At 33.2% G+C, this 19,167-nt stretch overlaps 3 protein-coding genes across 4 annotated transcripts; 1 reads left to right on the forward strand and 2 right to left on the reverse strand.

Moving 5' to 3' along the window:
- Positions 1-4,352: 4,352 nt before the first annotated feature.
- Positions 4,353-9,166, forward strand: LOC126658250 (serine/threonine-protein kinase D6PKL2). The gene is made up of 3 exons (XM_050352642.2): positions 4,353-4,613; positions 5,237-6,294; positions 8,152-9,166. The coding sequence occupies exons 2-3, from the start codon at positions 5,336-5,338 to the stop codon at positions 9,026-9,028; spliced, it is 1,836 nt and encodes a 611-aa protein (XP_050208599.1). The 5' UTR covers positions 4,353-4,613; positions 5,237-5,335; the 3' UTR covers positions 9,029-9,166.
- Positions 9,167-9,833: 667 nt separating this feature from the next.
- On the reverse strand, positions 9,834-13,561 carry LOC126678068 (U-box domain-containing protein 33). Its single transcript, XM_050372939.2, has 4 exons — positions 13,056-13,561; positions 10,525-10,652; positions 10,328-10,443; positions 9,834-10,240 (listed from the first exon to the last, which is right to left on the reverse strand). Exons 1-4 carry the CDS (start codon positions 13,420-13,422, stop codon positions 9,973-9,975), a joined length of 879 nt encoding a protein of 292 aa, XP_050228896.1. The 5' UTR covers positions 13,423-13,561; the 3' UTR covers positions 9,834-9,972.
- A 2,200-nt stretch (positions 13,562-15,761) lies between these two features.
- On the reverse strand, positions 15,762-19,133 carry LOC126676982 (uncharacterized). 2 transcript variants are annotated; one of them, XM_050371383.2, is made up of 3 exons: positions 19,026-19,133; positions 18,686-18,908; positions 15,762-16,189 (listed from the first exon to the last, which is right to left on the reverse strand). In XM_050371383.2, the coding sequence occupies exons 2-3, from the start codon at positions 18,869-18,871 to the stop codon at positions 15,995-15,997; spliced, it is 381 nt and encodes a 126-aa protein (XP_050227340.1). In that variant the 5' UTR covers positions 18,872-18,908; positions 19,026-19,133; the 3' UTR covers positions 15,762-15,994. The 2 variants fall into 2 exon arrangements, with proteins under 2 accessions (XP_050227340.1, XP_050227348.1); XM_050371391.2 differs by having other exon boundaries at positions 18,686-18,895; positions 19,026-19,132.
- Positions 19,134-19,167: the final 34 nt, after the last annotated feature.

Consider the following 19,167-nt stretch of genomic DNA (forward strand, 5'->3'; position numbering starts at 1 on the left):
AAAACTTTTTATTTATTTATTTTAATGTTTTATTCTTATTTCTCCTTTTTCATTTCGTATTTTTGTTTCGTTATCGCATTATTTTTTTTATTTTTTTAAGTGCTTTATTATTATTATTTTATGTGTATTATTTATACTATAACTTTCATATTTTTTTATTAATTTATTTATCTTATTTCTCTAAAATAAAATAAATAATGCAATATTCTGCATTTGATTTTTTTTTTTCAAAAAGTAAAATAAAACTTCTTACAAATTGATAAATAAAAATAAAATATACTTTAACACAGTGTCATGTCAATAAAATTAATAAGTAAATATTTAAAAATACAGTCAATCATTGAATATATAAAATAATTATCGCAATACAAGTTCCATAAATGGGTGTGTTGGGAAGGCTACCCCTACATGCAAAATATGAACCTTGAATGCAGACCAACAAAAACAAAGGTGGTCCATTACTACTAAATAGATCAGTGGTGACTCCAAATCGAATCAAACAAATTAAAAAGCGATGAGTTAATGAAAGAGTTTCGTCTCGTTCGTGCGTCTAGGCATAATCCATTATATTATAATTCTAGGACAATCCTATTTAGGAGATTCATTCCTAAATAAGCTCATAAGCTAAATAGAAATTATTTTTCTATTTAGATTCATATGCTAAGTAGGAATCTTTTTTCTATTTGAACTCAATAAGGTAGTCCTTCACACTCACTATGAAAGAACTTGAGGTATGCCTACACAAAGACTAGATTTACAATTAATACTACGTTAAACTCAATACTAACTTAAACATTAGAGAGCTAATCGGACAACCATTGTCCGATCAACCATCTATCCTATTTTGCAGGTTAAAGCCCATTGAAGACGATAAACTCCATCAATTAGCGTCGCTTGTGAGAAAAGCTCAAATAAAACTTCAAATCAAAGGAGTTTTTATGAACCAAACAAATATTGTTAAAGGATGAACTCCAACGAGAATGATCCTAACAACAAACAACTTGTAGATCCAAAAGATCTTGAAATCACTCCACCACCGACACCACTTACCTGAGAAAAAACATCAACAGTCGCAGGACTAACCTCGGCGGGAACAAGCTCAGGTCTAAACCTTTAAATTCAACATCCGAGTACCTGACTCAACCTATCATGGGAGAAAACCCCATCGTTTTCCCATCTTTAGATGGGTTTGGAGAACCAATCTCTACGGTTTTTTTTCTTCCAAATATCTACCACCAAGCATTGACTAAGATGCTGGAAAAAAAATTCAATTCAACCTGGAAAAGATAGCGGAAGAAGCAAGAAACACAATAAAGGCACATATATTAGAAAACATCAACATATAAAGAATGAAATTTATAACTCCTCCGACAAGAAACACTGAAATAAACGAAGAAAGAAATACATGATGAAACAGAGGAATCAACAAATAAGAAAACTAAAGAATACACGAAGAAGGAAACAAAAGAAGAAAATGGGAAAACATGAGGAATGATAGTCGAAGTAACAGAGAGAAAGAAAATCAGGCAAATTGGAGAAGTGCTAGAGATGAAGGAAGAAACCTAGAAATATGATAAAATAACAACAATGAAAATATAGGAAGAAACCAAGAAAGTAGAGGAAACACCACGCGAAATAATGAAGAACAAAAAGGTTACGTGAAGCGAAGGAGAAAATCCCAGGAGGAATAAACGAGTCGGCAAAGAGGAGAACCCATCTAAAAGTAAAAAGCCAGAGAAAGGGCCACAAAAATCACTATTGAAGAAAGAGAAGAATAAAGAAGAAGACGAAGAAGAGTCATCTGAATCCTCAATCAAAAGCAAAACCACATACGTGGTTTAAAATGACTTGGAAGAAAAATTGCCAATGCGCTGAAAAAGTTAAAAGCAGAAGATCTAAATCTAGACGACCTGAAATTAAAGGGTACACCCCTATTTGCCGAGATAATGAAAGAAATGATTTCCCACAATATGAAACTACCAACTATGCCGACCTCCAATGGGGAGGGAGATTCTAGAAATCATACCTTAAGATTTTATGCCGCTATGGGACTGCTTAATGAACTGATGCTATCAGGTGTCGGGGTCTTCCCCATAACGCTAACAAGAACCGCCGAGAGATGGTTTGACAGACTGAAGCCTCGTTTCATCAAAACTTATACTGCATTATCAAATAAAATTGTAAACAAGTATTTGACTAATATACTCGCCAAGACTACTACAAGCATTCTAAGAACATGTATCCAAGAGGAGAAAGAAAATTTACGAAGCTACATAGAAAGATTCAACCAAGAGGCTATGAAAATTGACAACCTCAATTTAGACATGGAAACTGAAGCTCTTAGAGAAGGCACCTGATTTGGGAAATTGATAGACAAACTAATAATCAACAAACCAACAACATTCTCAAACTTAATGGGTATCGCCCATAAGTACTTTCAGCTTGATGAAGGGTAGAGAACTCTAAGCGGAAAATAGGAGAAAGCTAAAGAATCAAAACAAGAAAACCAAGAGAAAAAAAAGGAAGCACGAAGAAAAAAGTCATATGTCGAAGGAGAGTCGACGATTCGCTCTTTGTAGTAGATTTAAAAGTAGACTCGACAGTAGAGACGATAAAAGAAATTACATCCCACTCTCCACAAATAGGACTGATGTCCTAATACGGATAAAAGAAAATGGGCAGAACATGCAATGGCCCTCGAAGATGAGGAGTCGAAGTTCGCGATACCAAGAATTTTGCAAATTCCGTGAGGAGCACGGACATGACAACGAGCAGTGCCGATACCTTAAAATGGAGATAGAAAGGATGAACGAGGCAGGCGGACTCAAGAAGTTTATCTCAAAGAAAAATGGAAGCAGTGACAACCAAGGAGAGAAACGATACAGATATGAAAATCTTAAAGACAAAAAAGAAGAAGAAAGACGAAACAAAATTATGGAAATGATTCATATGATCAACGGCAGAGGAACAAACAGTTCCTCCATTAGGGAAAAATAAAGAAAAGAATTCATGAACATAAGAGTATCCCCGATGCGAGACGTAACGTTCGGTGTCGAAGACCACAAACACGTCAAAGCGCCATATAATGATGTCCTGGTGGTATCAACAATCATCGCGAACTGGAACATGGAAAGAATACTAATAGATGAAGGAAGTGTTGTGAATTTAATGATCGATACTGCCTACAAAAGGTTAGGCGATACTATTTCCCCCATCCCATTCTCGGGATTTGGCGAACCACCCATAAATCCATTGGGAGTAGTAGTCCTGACAGTCATCGTGTGGCCAAGAAAAGGAATAAACAAAGAAATCATCACCTTATTGAACATAGTAGAGATGGATCTTACATATAACACAATTCTGGGAAGGCCTTTCCTTCACGATTTAGCCAATGTGACCAGCATAAGGGCATTTGCCATGGAAATACAAACCCAAAAAGGAGTAGTCACAATAAGAGGAATCAAGAAAATCGCCAAAAATGCTATGACGACGGTAGAAGAGCTCCAAAAAATTAAAAACGCAAAATCAAAAAAGGCAAAAACTAAAGAAGACTAAAGATCCACCGCTAATGGATACACTGAACCTACCCGGTGGAATTTAAGTTAAAAAATCTATTTTTCTGTTTGCTTGTAAGTAAATTTTTATCATTAATAAAGATTGTTTACCCTTGGCATCAAAAGTTAAATTCAAACTCAAACAAAGGGTCCAAACCCTCAAAGGGCCAAAAGTATCAAACAAATAGTCTGAAACCCTCAAATAAAGGGATCCAAACCCTAAAGAGAAAAGACTTGCATAAGTCCAAAATAAATAGACTCGCCAAAAAGTCTAAAGAAAATAATTGACATTTTGCTGAAAGAATATTTAAAGTAAACTTAATATAAATTCGGTATAAGAGTGTGAATATAATTTATATAGGTGAAAGCTAACAACAATAAATCTTTGTCTTCCTGGTAAAGCACATGAATATAAACATTAAGAGGTCATATGTTTAGGTCATGGATAAACTAAAATATTTATTTTTAATTTATCTTACATTAACCATTAGTCAACAATCTTTGACCACCGGTCGGAGTGGTTGGTAACCGGTTGAATGTGGTCAGAGGGTCGTTGAAATTGCCCAGTGATCGGCCGGTGGGTTGGTCAAACTAAAAAGCGTATCTTTCACGTGTCAACATCTCATTGACTCAAATAGAAACCGATTAGATGTTGACACATGCAATGGATAATATTATTATTTTTTCATAAAAAAATATTTCTTTTGAGGTATTATTTAAATTTTTCAAGTCTTTAATAGAGGATTTGTATACTCATTAAAAAGCAAGGGCAGAAGTAAAAACTGTATGTGTTCAAGATTTGGGATCCATTTAAGCAAAACCAATAAGATTATTGGTCCCGTATTTACCAAAAAATAGTACAAACATTGAAAACTTTAACTTTATAGTTTATACACACCTTTACCTCGACTCTCTTCTTTGAGGAGCCTAGTACTTCACAACCATTTCATTTTTTTTTTCCACCTTTTTCTACCTCTCAATCTTCCCTTCCCTTTCCTCTCAATCTTATGCTATTTCTTGTTTATTATTCTCTCCAAGCTTCCTGATCTTCCAAGCTAGGTACTTTTTAAGTTTTTTTGTTGTTTTTTAGCATCTGGGTATTTCTTATTTTGCTTGGATCTGTTGATGCCCTTTGTTTTTAGTCTCATACTTTTGATCAAGATCTTGCCTTTGATTAGTAATTAGCTTAGTTTTTTTTTTTATGTTTTTGTATACTCTACTTGGGTTTTTGTTGTTTTTATGGAATTAGTTATTGAACTGCATTTGCTTGGTAGCTGATACTGATTCTTTGCTTTTAAGTGTGGCCCTTCAATTTCTTTTCTTTTAGCTAGTTACTCAATTGAAAAAGATTGTTTATTGATGCCTGATTTTGTTCAAGTTTGTTTCTTTTTTTTTATGTATCATTTCATCAACTTCTGCATGCAGCTTTTTGATTGTGCTTTTGCCCTAATTTTGATTAAGCTGAAATATTGTAGTGGGCATTTCTTTGTTATCAGTTTTGATTTTTGATCAGTGAGTGTGAAGCTCAAAATCTAGTGTGTGGACTGTGCACAATTAGGGTTCTTGATTACACTCTTTTCTGAGTATGTGAAGTGGCTACATTAGTTCATGTTGATGCACATGTTATTTAATACTTTATATCTCATCATTATGTTAACAAAGTTGATCTCTACTATTGGCAGATTCTGATATCAACACGCGTTGGAGTGCCTGCTTCGAATGCCATGTTTTCCGGTTAATGATCTGGTTCTATCAGATGTAGTTTGATTTTAGTGTATTTTATGATGGCCTCGAAAGGTGGCAAAGCGTCTCCGAAACTACAACAAAAATCCCTCGGTGTTCAAAGAGTGGAAGGAAACAATCTGAAGACTTTGCCTTCACAGGTTTCAAAGGCGAGCAAGTCTGAGCTTCTAAATCATGAGCCGATGCCAACTTCAGCGGAAAATGCATTAAATCAGGTTACACCAAATGTCTTTGAAAATCAAAAGCTGTCGAATTCCAATAAAGAACGGATGGTTGATTCATTGAGTAAGAAATTGGAATCAAGTTCTTCCTTAACGACGCTTGAAAAAACATCTACTGAGGCAGATTCCTCCATCAACGAGACCAGAGGCTCACAGGATGTTTCTGTCGATCAAGAAAAGAAAATATCAGCGTATGGCAGTGTTAAAAGTAGTTCTGTATCTGCAAAAATGAGTGATGGAAACAGCAGTTTTGCGAAGACTAGTGGAAGTACCAAGACCGGTGTCGATTATGTTGAAAGTGGAAAAAGTAGCATGTGTAGAGGAAGCACAAGTAGTGATATAAGTGATGAGAGTACATGCAGTAGCTTTAGTAGCAGTATCAGCAAACCGCATAAAGCAAATGACTTGAGATGGGAAGCCATCCAAGCTGTTAGAGTAAAAGATGGGTCTTTGGGTTTGAGTCATTTCAGACTGCTGAAGAGGTTGGGTTGTGGGGACATTGGGAGTGTCTATTTGTCCGAGTTGAGTGGAACGAAGTGTTATTTTGCAATGAAAGTTATGGATAAAGGCTCTCTTGCTGGTCGTAAGAAGCTACTTCGTGCTCAGACGGAAAGAGAAATACTGCAGTCTTTGGACCATCCTTTCCTTCCAACTTTGTACACTCATTTTGAAACAGATAAATTCTCATGTTTGGTGATGGAGTTCTGCCCTGGAGGAGATTTGCACACTCTTAGGCAGAGGCAACCAGGGAAGCATTTTCCTGAGCAGGCAGTAAAGTATGATAAGCAAACTCTTGCATACAGTCATATTTGTTTTCATTTAATGGTCATGCATGTTCTATGTGATTATCTACTGCTAAAATTTTCCATCTCTGATTATATGTTAGACTGACATTTCAATTTAGATCACAAGAGTTGGAAGCCCAGCCTCCATAAAATGCGAAAAGTGCCCCTCGTGATCTTCCTTTTATGATTCTTGTTAGTAAAAAACGTTCTTAATTTCATTGCTGGAAACAGAACTCATAGAAATACAAAAAAGTACGTGTTGGGGCATAATGTTGCGGAATATTAGGAACTAAGACGTGCTTATCTTTGCAAGATTTTTGGATATATGATTTGCATTGTTTATAAAAGCATGCTGATATCAGTTTGTGAAATTTTGATTAATAAACGGAAACACCTCTCTTTCATTGTTTTGGAATTAAAATGGGTGATAAAATAGATATTTAAGGTTTTAAATATTTTTGGGAGTGTCGTATGAGGGTTTAACAGGATGGAGAATAAATGCTCTCCGGTTATGTAAGCTAATGCCAGTAGTACTTGTGGTCCATAAGGAAAAATTGGGGTGAATGAGGATAATTCAGAAGCAGTTTGCATGTAGCAGCTTATCCCTGTAATGGACCTTAAATCTATCTAGAGAGATTAGAATGGAATTACCTCGCAGTTCTCTGATTTGTCTTAGGTTGGAATTGTGTTATTTGTGCCTACCACACTCATGTACAAATGATGTCTTAAGGTAATGTGGATTTCCCAATTTGTACCTCTTTTAAATGTATGTATATGAGGGCTTTGTGTGCATATCATCTCTTTAACAAGGCTGCAAGATGTGCCTTCTATGTCTTCCCTTCATTATAGTCATGTTTGAATACAATGCTTATATACTAGTTTATTTACTAGAAGTACTTGTGAAATGTCTATCTGTTTGTAGAAGCGACTGGCTATGATGTTGTCTAATTGATGTTCCGTGAAAAATTAGCATTGTTATGTGCAATGTAGTAAACATGAAACAATCTGCATAGACAGGTTTAGAATATCTGAACTCGGGAACTAGTTTGTTCTGTGATATTCTTTTCTTTTTCATTTGTTTTATTGTCGGAAAACATAGATAATTGGAAAACATTTTTATTTCTAACACAATATGGTGAATTTACACAAACCACTTTCATTAACTGTGTCAAGGTATGGAATTAAGTGAATTGTATATTGTGATCTTCTTGTGTTTCAACTGTTTTCCTGCATCCCATAGTTGCTGCCTTTTTTTTCCATTTGCATTGTCAATGCTGCTTATATTTCTTTTCATTATCTCGAGCCAGTATATTATTGCACCAGTGCTAGAAGTACGTTTGAGTGCCACTGTTTGTCGCATAGAAACACAACATTGTTCATGGTCAAATCTGCTATTATAGAATCATATGTGAAAGCTAATGTTGTGCCCTCTCTCATTCAATAGAAAGGGTCGATGCATCCTTAAATACACAGGTTCTCAAAACATTCAAAAACATTCTACCACCTCTCTAATTGCTTAAGATGGCTACTGAAAATGGAAAAATTTTCAACTTGGTTTAATATCCAGCCACATTTCTTTTGATCACTAATGGTTGAAAGATAAAGCTTCCATCTCACATGAGTTGATTTTCAAATCAAAGGAAAAATTTACAACAACAAAATGATATTTAATCTTAGTTTCAGCTGCAAAATATACTCATTCCTATTTGGCCTATTGAGCTAAAACGAATTTGTTGATCCAGTTCCTGACCCTTTTCTTTTGTTAGGATTATGTTTTTGATTTTTGCTTATGTTTGTGTAAATACTTGATTAGTGACCCTTGTTTCTCTATAAATCCATAACTTGCAGATTTTACGTAGCCGAAGTCTTGCTCTCTTTGGAATACCTCCATATGCTGGGGATAATTTATCGTGATCTCAAGCCAGAAAATGTCCTTGTGAGGGAAGATGGGCATATAATGCTGTCGGATTTTGACCTTTCATTGAGATGTGCTGTAAGTCCAACACTTGTCAAAACCTCATCTCTCGAGTCTGAGCCCTTGAGAAAAAACTCAGCTTATTGTGTTCAACCAACTTGTATTGCGCCTTCCTGCATCCAGCCATCATGTGTTGCTCCTACAACATGCTTTTCACCCCGCCTCTTTTCTAGCAAGTCTAAGAAAGATAGAAAACCCAAAAATGATCTCGGAAACCAAGTTAGTCCATTACCGGAGCTAATGGCAGAGCCAACTGATGCCAGGTCAATGTCCTTTGTGGGGACCCATGAGTATTTGGCACCTGAAATCATCAAGGGTGAAGGTCATGGAAGTGCAGTTGATTGGTGGACTTACGGAATTTTTCTATATGAGCTCATGTTTGGTAAAACTCCTTTCAAGGGATCTGGGAATCGCGCCACATTATTTAATGTTGTTGGTCAGCCTCTTCGATTTCCAGAAGCACCAGTTGTGAGTTTTGCTGCAAGGGACCTTATAAGGGGATTACTTGTAAAAGAACCGCAGCATAGATTGGGACACAAGCGTGGAGCAACCGAAATAAAGCAACATCCTTTCTTTGAAGGTGTGAATTGGGCGTTGATACGATGTGCTACCCCACCTGAGATTCCAAAGCCAGTTGAAGTCGAGCGCATACCCGGCCCACCATCAACAAGTGAAAAACCTAGTGGAGCTCCTCCACCTATTCCTGATAAAAAAGGTTCTGATAATTATTTGGAGTTTGATTTCTTTTAGATGGCATTGCTTGCATTTTGCAAATTATTTTTATTTATGGGGAAGAATTGTCGGAATCACTTTCCTTTTTTCGTTTACCCCGTTATTTGATATTGACAGATGATAAAGAAATGTATGCTTGTTATTGCCTGTTTGACATTTACAGCTCTGTATTACCTCAGGATTGCATTCACCATTATAGAACTAGACTGACTGTGTCAGCAAAACTTAGTTCATGTATAGAGTTCCAATTAGGTCGGTCCGGAACTACTGAATGGGATTCAGGAGGAATATTGACGAAAGTTAAAATGATGAACTAAATCTTCATATTCACTGATCTTTAACCAGACATTGTAGCTCTATTTCTTCAATTTTAAACGGATGCATGAACTACCTTTGTTAATCATTCTCTACGTTTTAGATTTGCTTGTTCAGTATTTTAAGGAACTTAACGTGTAAGGAAAGTACATTGGGAATGAAATTATACGAGCTCTGGGGGTGAGCAACAATTGTTTAAATTGAATTAACCGATCTTTTTTTATCGGTTCAGTTATGGTTTATTAATTTGGTTAACTGAATTAACCATTTGTTTTAATTTTAAGTTATTATTCTTATATTTTAGTCAGTTTACCTAAAATAACTGACTAATTCTGTTGGTCAGTTTTGTATTTTTAAGATTTCGGTTAATTTGGGTTTGGTTAATATGGTTTCTTTCAATTAGTTTAGTTAATGAGTTAAGTAAGTTGATTTTGGTTAAATTGGTCGTTTTTTAATCGAACTGTTCATTCTCACTCCAAGCTCCTCTTTATTATTCTCTAGACAGTCTCAAGTACCATTTTCTTCTTAACACACTATGCATTGATCGGTTTTCTTGTTAAAATGTTTATACATTGCATCAATTGATCACCGAATAACCAACACCAGACATCGACTTACTTAAACAACACATAATGTTGTGTAATACATCACTCGACTCGAGGAGATTTGAAGCACATACAAAAAGGATCATTGTTATTAGATTGATCTTCCGACTGCACCGACTTGGAATTGCCTTCAACATCACCGACAGGATCACCAAAGGAAGGTGATTGTGAGAGTGATGATGACGTCCTGGTCATCTGTTCCATTACTTCCTGCCCCTCACATATGACTTTAATATCACAGCATTCTGATGCGTTCGCAGTTCGAAGAATCTGATCAGCTGTCCCGCTTCCTTTTCCGGTCCTTGATTTTCTGTTCACCGATAACGAAAAGGGTTGATAAGAAAAATGGAATGGAAGTGATAAAAAGATGATTGAAGATAGTGTTTAAAAGGGTTACCTTAGTCCAGATTTTGTGGTTCCAAGCACTAGCTTTTTGATGTTGAGAATGGGAATTAGGTCTAGGATAGCTTTGGCAACATTGTCACTCTCAATTACCAGATTATCTACCTTAACCTGTGCCATTGCCATTAGGCTAATCAGCATATAAAAAACATAGAACAAAGTGAGTGTAGTTATGAGAAATGAGTATGTAACCTTGGATGATGATGATGATGAGCAAAGATTAATGAACTTTTGAAGAAGTTGTCTCCTCTTGCCTCTTTCTTGGGCCATGAAAATCTCCACTTGTTCAGGTCTTACTTGATCCTTTGGTAGTTTACCCACTTCATAAATTGGAAACACCTTCATTATTTGGGTTACTTGTAAAACTACTCTAAAAATTACTTAATTTTCAAAAATACGTTGTAAATAAAAAAATATTAATTTTATCTAAAAATGAAAAATCTTTTCACATTATATGTACTTATTTCTATTATAAAAAATACAATACGTTTTTGATACCTTAAAGATACGTTGTTAATACATCTCATATATAGAAAGAAGCAAAAACTTTTAAGATATTTTTGAAATTTTTTTGGGTATTAAATAAAAACTATTTTGGAAGTACGTAATTTTGAATTTTTTTTGCCTTTTTCTGGATATTTCTGGGATTTCCTTTAATTATTTTAGTAAAAATAACAAAAAGAAATACCAAACACTTCTAATCTTTTAAAAAATGTCAAGTTTTCAAATTATTTTCACCCAACATTCTTTTATTTTTACATTTATAAGCATTCACTAAAAAATGACATTGTGTCGCTTGTGAGTAATAAATTATCCATATCGTGCGGAAGAGTTAAATTCACTATTTTCTTCTTACATTTAAATTATATTAATGAAAATATTAATTTTTTAAAATATAGGAAAAAAACTTTAGTTCCAACCTAAACTTAATCGATATTAATATTCCAATTGTTTATAAGGCTTAACGTCGCATATTCTAGCAATAGAGAAGTTATATTTAGTTCAAATATAATTAAAAAAATTCTCATATTTCAACATTATTTTATTATAATAAAATAAAATAGGGCATATATTGAGTATATGTTAGGTGTAGGATTGAAAGTTTGGAAATGTGTAAGGAATCAATAATGGTTTATGTCTTTTCTTTTTGTTTTTTTGCTTGAGAAATAATCGGCAATTAGCTTCTGGAAGCTAAGAATTTCAACTCTTTATTCAACCTTTACATGTTAGTCTCATTCTAAACTGAACTATAAAACAAATATCACCATAGATAGGCCAGCAAAGCAATGAAATGAAACTTGAAATCGTTGAAATTAGGCCTCATGTCTTAAAAAATCCCGACCTTTTAGCCCGTTTTCAATCATACACGTTGAAAATTTGTCAATTTTACTCTATTTTGCATTTTTGTATTTCAATTGTACCCTGAAAAATTAAATTAACGTCTTTTGCGTTTGGAAATTTGTTTAAAACATTCTCCATGTCTCGCATATATTAATTGTATATTTTTAAAATTTATTTAAATTTAGTTAAACTAATTAAGAATTTAAATTAGTGTTAATTTGATTATGGTTTTTAGTTAGTTTTTAAAAATAAAGGACTTATTTGTACTTTTTTAAATAAAAAAGAATTTAATTTCATGTTTAAACTTAATTAATTGAATGATTTCATCATTTAAGTAAAAAAATTAACAAAAATTAAAATATTGGGGTACAATTGAAAACGGAAAATTCAAAAGTGGGTAAAATTGACAAATTTTCAACGTCGGGGTGGAATTGAAAAAAAGTTTAAAGGTGAGGGGTTTTTGAGTGATTAGGCCTGTAGTACAAAATTGACATATTGATCTGGATTTATTATGCACTTAAATATGGGAGGTAATGTTCAATAAATCTACGTCTTTCTTTTATAAAATAAAAGATATATATAAAAACAGTTTATATTAATTTACACCTTTCATTTATGGAAAAAATATAGATTTACTAAACACGACCTCTTATGTTCAAGTGAACTTGAGAAAATTTTAGTCCAATTAATTGAAGTATAAATACCACGAAACTTCCGAATAGCCACCAGGACTTATGACAGTACTTCACTATGCACAAATCCAACCAAACTGATTTTTTGATCGAATCGAATTAAAATTTATAAATGTTTAAAACATTTCAAATCGAATTGAATTAGATTGTTTGATTTGATTGAATTTTTTAGTGTAACTCAATTTTTTGATTCAATTTGTACTAAAGATCCAAAAGTTAACTATTTTTTTTAAAAAAATTGAACCGAACTAAAAAAATGAATTTTTCTTCATAATGTCTAAATAGAACTGCCAAATTTGTCCGTTTAATTTACTTCTATTTTTACACACACCTACAATAAATCCTTGATTCTTGGAAGAAAATTCTCTCTAAACAAAATCTTCAAGTCATACTCACACAAGATCCATAATTTTTAGACTGAAATAAATTTATCAATAAAAATCTGAACCGAAAAGTTGCCAATTCGTGGTATCATGTGTTAATCATGATTAAGGAACTTATTTATAAACTAAAGTCTACAATAATGCAGTAGAGGAATAGTGTAATGACTTAATAAGTTGACCCAATAAAAGCTCACCTACTATAATTAATTAAAGAAAAGAAAATTAAATCTCGAATTCGAATTCTCTCGGAATCTTGCCGGACATAAACAAAAAATGTAAAGTTGAAAAAGATATAGAAATGACTTACATGGAGAAGGTATGAAATGTGTCGGAGGGTAGACATGAATGAGATAAAGAATGGTGGATTCATTGTTTTTGATAAGGTTCCTTAGAGTCCAAGAAACCGCATCCATGCTCGACTCGCTCTTCCCTACGGCAACATACACACAATCCTCTCCTTTGCTTCCGAACGAAATCACACTTATTTCTTCGAACGGTTCTTCTTTTATCGATTCCATGACCTTTCTCTCTCTGTTACTATCATTTGAATTCTCCTCCTCGATTTCGCTTGAACTACTAGCGTAGTGGTAGTAGTGATTACGACGATAACTCCTTTCTTCTTCTTCATCATCTTCTTCTTCTTCTACCTCAACCTCCGTTATCCAATCCGACATAATTTTCCGTTCGACGAAACTGTATTGTGATGGAGAGTTTTATCTAGAGAAAGTGCTTCTACAAAAACATTAATGCCAAGTATGGTGTGTTTATATGTCTCTATTTATTTAGTTATCCTCTCAACATAAAATAAAACAAAATTAATGAGTGTATATTTTTTAAATAGTAAATAATATTTATTCAGTATGTGCGTACTCTTCTGAATAGATATGTATATATATTTGAATTGTAAAACTAATATACATCTTATGGTATAGCATAATCCTAGGTATATGCCATTCAAATGTCAATATTTCCCCCTGCTCTTACCTGTTTTTAATTATAATTATTACAACAAAATTGAGAGATTTTTTCTTAATCTGAATGTGATGTCTCTAGAGTGTATATTCGGTTTAAACACAACCGAATCTAAATTTTAAAGTTGTTAAAATTAAATTCAAATCCATTTTATAAATTCTTAAATATTTTAAACCAAATTGAACCACTCGGGTTCTGTGTATTTTCGATTCAATTAAGTTTGTATAAAAAATTGAATTGAATTTCTTACAATTAAAATCAAACCAAAAATAAAAAAAAAAATTAAATCAAACCGAAATAAATTTATCTATTTGATTCCGGTTCAGTTTGGTACATCGTGTTATAATATAAATGTTGGAAGTCAATATATGGAAGCTTTTAATATGTACGAAAGGTTCATATCAAATATGAACCAACTTATTTGTTGATGATGTGTACGGAAATAATTTTGTTTCCAAACCAATTAAATTCTTTTAATGTAATTTGACTTCGTCCACAGCTCATTTCTAAGCAAAATGACACTTTTATTCTCTCTTTTGTTTCTTGTTTATTTTAGATTGATTACTTCTAGGCTATAATAATCATTTAATCCCAATTAATTTGTGTGTTCATAATTTTTAGTAGGAATGATTCGTAAATTAAATTCCTGAGATACAATTAGGAAGAATTTAATGTTTGATTAGTTATGTGATTCAATTCAACATTTTACTATATCAAAACAATTCTCTCTAAGAAAAAACAAATTTATATATAGTATGATTTCAGAACCAAAAATAAGTTATAAAGATATTCATTTGGATATATTCATCTTCAGAATATCTTATCTAAGATTGGATATTCACAAATCCTCTCACAAAAACACCACTCTTAAATTATGAGACTAAAAAATTTCATCCCTTTAAATGATAAATTGCTTTGATTTTTCAAATAATATAAGTTTTACTATTCAGATAACCAAAGGGGTCTGACCAATCACTCAACTTAGATTTAGGGTCTAATAGATACTACACCGAAAGTAATACTAGGAGGTGACTAGAAGACGCAAGTTACTGACACAAAGAGTAACCAGTATGTCAGTATGTCCCTGATACGGCACCCAGTGATAACCATACGAGTATAAAAGATCAGCTCGTTATCCCAAAAAATTAGGGATAACGACGGAAGATCATCCATCTTAACAAGAAGATGAATTCAAAACAAGAAGAAGAAACACATTACAATAACTAATGGTATATATACAAATGGACCTAAGTCAGGCAAACTTTAACTTTATCCATATTCATCAAATTCATTATCAATCCAATCTATCTGATTTAGGCATCGGAGGGTGTTCGAGCCAACACCGGCTCGAATCCTTCTAACCTATCTTTCTTTGTAGGTTGGATCAGACTCAAGCCGACAGTTCAAGAACCATTAGGGTCAAATAATTTAGTTTTATTCATTTTGATTAATTATGAACAATACTATTAAGTGTTAATTTCACCAAATAGCACCATATTTAGCGTTTTTTTCGATTTAAGCCCAAGCTTTAAAACATCTCATCTATTAGCCCAATCTTTCCAAATTTTTCATTTTATAGCCCGATATGCATTTTATGCTCTGTTTTATGTTTAAATGACGTCGTTTCTTGCCATATAGACGACTAAAACGACAGCGTTTTAAACATTTATGCTAATATATGACACATAATGAAAGGTTATGCTATTAGTTGAGACGTTTTAAAGGTTGAACTTAAATCGAAAATACGCTAAACATTAACCCTACTATTAATGTTTGGGTCAATAGACATAATTGTGCAATATGTACTAGTTTAAGGATCGAGATAACTAAATTGTATCTATACTTGACCTAAAAATAGAGAGTATCATCCTCAATTAATTCAAAATTTAAGAATATTGTTCTTAATGGATCAAAAATAGATAAAGATGAGTTATTTGACTTTGAATTCAAGGTCATGGACAGGGTTGACTGTTTGCTCATCCTATACTCTGGCAAAACTTTATTGCTCATAAATTGAAATTCGGTTGCAAGAAAATTGCACTAACATTAATTTACACGTGATTTTATTTAACAAAATTTAAAGAATTGGGAACTTTTTATCTAAGATTGGTGTAGAGTATTTTCCACAAATAATTTGATGACATTCTACACATCGACCAAGAGAGCATAAGGTAATTACAAGAACCAAATGAACATTCAAATCCAACAAGTAAAAAAATTGAAAGAGAGGCTAATTAAAATGTTAGTTGCAGAAAAGACCTGAAAAATTGGAATTCATACATTGATGGAAATGGTGTCCACCTTCCTGGGAGCATGAACCAAGTTTTTGTTTCCAGGAAAGGCATCACGAGATATGTCCACGAGAGCCTTGAAACTGTAGGGTTCATGCATAGACAGCTCCGACAATACTTTCCTGTTCAGCTGAATGTTCTCCTTCATCAACCCATGCATGAAATTACCATAGTTTACCTAATCAAAAGAGTAAGTACGCCATGGAAAGAAAAATGTCAGCATTCCTTCGAAATCCTGCTCACTTTGCAATTTTTATTAAAGAAAACCTATGAGTTCCTCCATATGTGCATTCTCAATCTGTTCATGGAGATATTTGGCTACAGAAAATATGTTTGGTCATGCACTATGTTGCAATGAAACAAAATTGTTGAAATGGAAAACGAAAAAAACCACATTTTACAAGATTAAGTTATAAATATAAAATTTTGGAGTTTCAAAAGGAAATTCAAAAATGAATACAGAACTCCCAAACATAGGACTTGACAACCTAATAATCCATGCATTTCAAGTCACATATCACCCCAAAAAAATTCAGTTTTTGACAAAAAGGACAGTCATTCTCAAACCTCGTCCAAAATTCTACCAGACAAACAAAAGCTAATGTATCGAGTAAAAATTAGAGCAGTCAGTTTTCCTTCCAAGTTCCAACCAGATAAAAGAAAAGTGTGCCTAAACTTGACAAGAATTTTTATTCACAAGTTTATTCTAACTTTACTCTTGAATAACGGGACTAGGTTTTATTAAAAAGGTGGACATGAGGTGTTTTGCATAGGTTTTATTAAAAAGGTGGACATGAGGTGTTCTGCATACCGGTTCACAACAGAAACTGCTAATTTGTACCGATCATCGCAAATGAAATGGGAAGGATATGTACCGGTTTCCCTAGATACGCTAACATTTTATCCTTAATGAATGAAATCTAGGCTCAAAGCAGAACAGCCATCCCAACCCTTTCCCAATGTAATACCTTCTAAAAACGTCTATAAGAAAAAACAAGTCCTGTTTATAATCACATTTTTAGGAATTCGCATTTCATAAGGGAAACTAAATCAATGTTAGAGTGCCACAATGATTGCAGACGTAAACACCATTCAATTGTATTTTAATTGAGGAAAGAAAGAATATTATCCATTATAACTTACAGAAAGAATACCCTCAACTAGCTCCTTCAAATGGGCTCAGGTCTCATGCAGAAAATATTATTGCAAAGAAAATTAACGCCATATGGGATGTTTCTTACTGTGACATGCTAGGTAGCACGAAAACAAAAACGGAAACGGACACGACAAACGGACACGGGGAACCAACATTTTCAAAAAACGAAGGACAAGACACGTAGGGGAGATGTGCAATTATTAAAAATATATAGATATTTTTATAATTTTAAAATTTTCATATATATAAATAACAATATTTATATAAGGTTGATTTTAAAAATGTTATATAAAAATGAATACTTTTGTGAACTTTCATAAATTAAAATTATCAATTACATATATTCTATTAATATATAGGGGTATTGGCAAAACAAATCCTAACGTTTCACTTTTTTTGCGATTTAAGCCTAACTTTTAAAACTTTACGAAACAAATCCTAACCTTTTCATTTTATGCAAATTGTAGCCTAAGCCGTTTTCTAGCGATTATTTGCTTATGTGGCAGCCATATTATTGGTATATTAAATCCCTACATTTTAAAATTTGCAAATAAAATCTCAACGTTTCACATTTTTGCAACTTGTAGCCTTAAAAAGATGACAAAATGGCAGGAATTAGAACTTGGACTACAATTTGCAAAAATTGAAAAGGTTAGAACTTGTTTCGTAAAGTTTTAAACATTAAACTTAAATCACTAAAAAAGTGAAAAGTTGGGATTTTTTTTCCGCCAATACTCCTATATATATCATAATATTAATATTAATTCCTTCTTGAGAAATTAATAACATATTTTAATAGCTTTAGACCTAATTATGTATATAAATGAATTTGTTATAATAGAGTCCAACCACGAATCCGAGGCTCTTCTTATCTGAATTTGAGGCAAACATGCACACTGAATATGTGCATACTCCCAGATACACACATATGTATGGATATCAAACACATGCATTAGTGATCAAATTTTAACAATAAATATTTAAAAATTGTACAGCAAGACTGTTTAAAGTTTATGAATTCGCTAAAACTGCTCAAGCTCTATGAGTTTGCTAAACGAAGGAAAGCTGGTCTGCGACTTATATTTTCCAGTTAATAATAACCTCATTGCACATTTAGCAGGCTTGTCTATAAACTACTTAAGAATTGCTACTAAATGAGTCAATGTCCTACATTTACGTAAGCTTGTCAATTCCATGGTAACTAACATGCTATTGCTATCAAATAGGTACATATATAGCTGCAGAGTCCATTTAGTTACAACTTTTTTTGTAATTGCTTCCCTTTCAAATGCATCACTGCATTGTAATTAACTCTCTTTATTCAAGGTTAAATCATTGACTTATCAAATCAAGAAATATTTTATAGGTGATTACAAGTATTCTATACCACATAACAACAAAATCTCTACAATCAAAGTAACAATAAGAGCACCAAAAGGATGCAAAAGTACAAACTCTAGTAACAATCTAATGCCAGGAAACTAAAAAACAATATTTGATTCAAGAAAAACAACTTACCCCATGTTGACGGGTGCCGGCATTGATGCGTTGGATCCACAGGGAGCGCATATCGCGCTTCTTGTTTCGACGATCTCTGTACGAATATTGCAAGGCTTTCTCGACCCTCTCCCTTGCAATTCGGATGCAATTCTTTGCTCTTCCTCTAAACCCTTTTGCAAGTTTAAAAATCTCCTTCTTGTTCATCTTTCTCTACTCTAAATCAAAACCCTAATCGTTTGCACTGAAATTAAATTAAACCCACAAATTAAAATCCCACTGAAACAAAATTTCCTAAACGCCAATTGCAAAATTAAACGAGTAATTGAAAAGCAATGGAAAATACGAAATGTAAAGTTACCTTCTTAAAACTCAGCTCTGAATAAAACTCACTATGGAGCTGCTATGGCGACGAGTGCAGACTACTGTGAGCTCTGAATAAAACTTGCCTTCTTTTCTTTTCACATAGGTTTCGATTTGGAATAAAAGCTAATTTAGCCCTT

This window comes from Mercurialis annua, linkage group LG1-X, assembly GCF_937616625.2.
Source record: "Mercurialis annua linkage group LG1-X, ddMerAnnu1.2, whole genome shotgun sequence".
Lineage (NCBI taxonomy): Eukaryota > Viridiplantae > Streptophyta > Magnoliopsida > Malpighiales > Euphorbiaceae > Mercurialis > Mercurialis annua.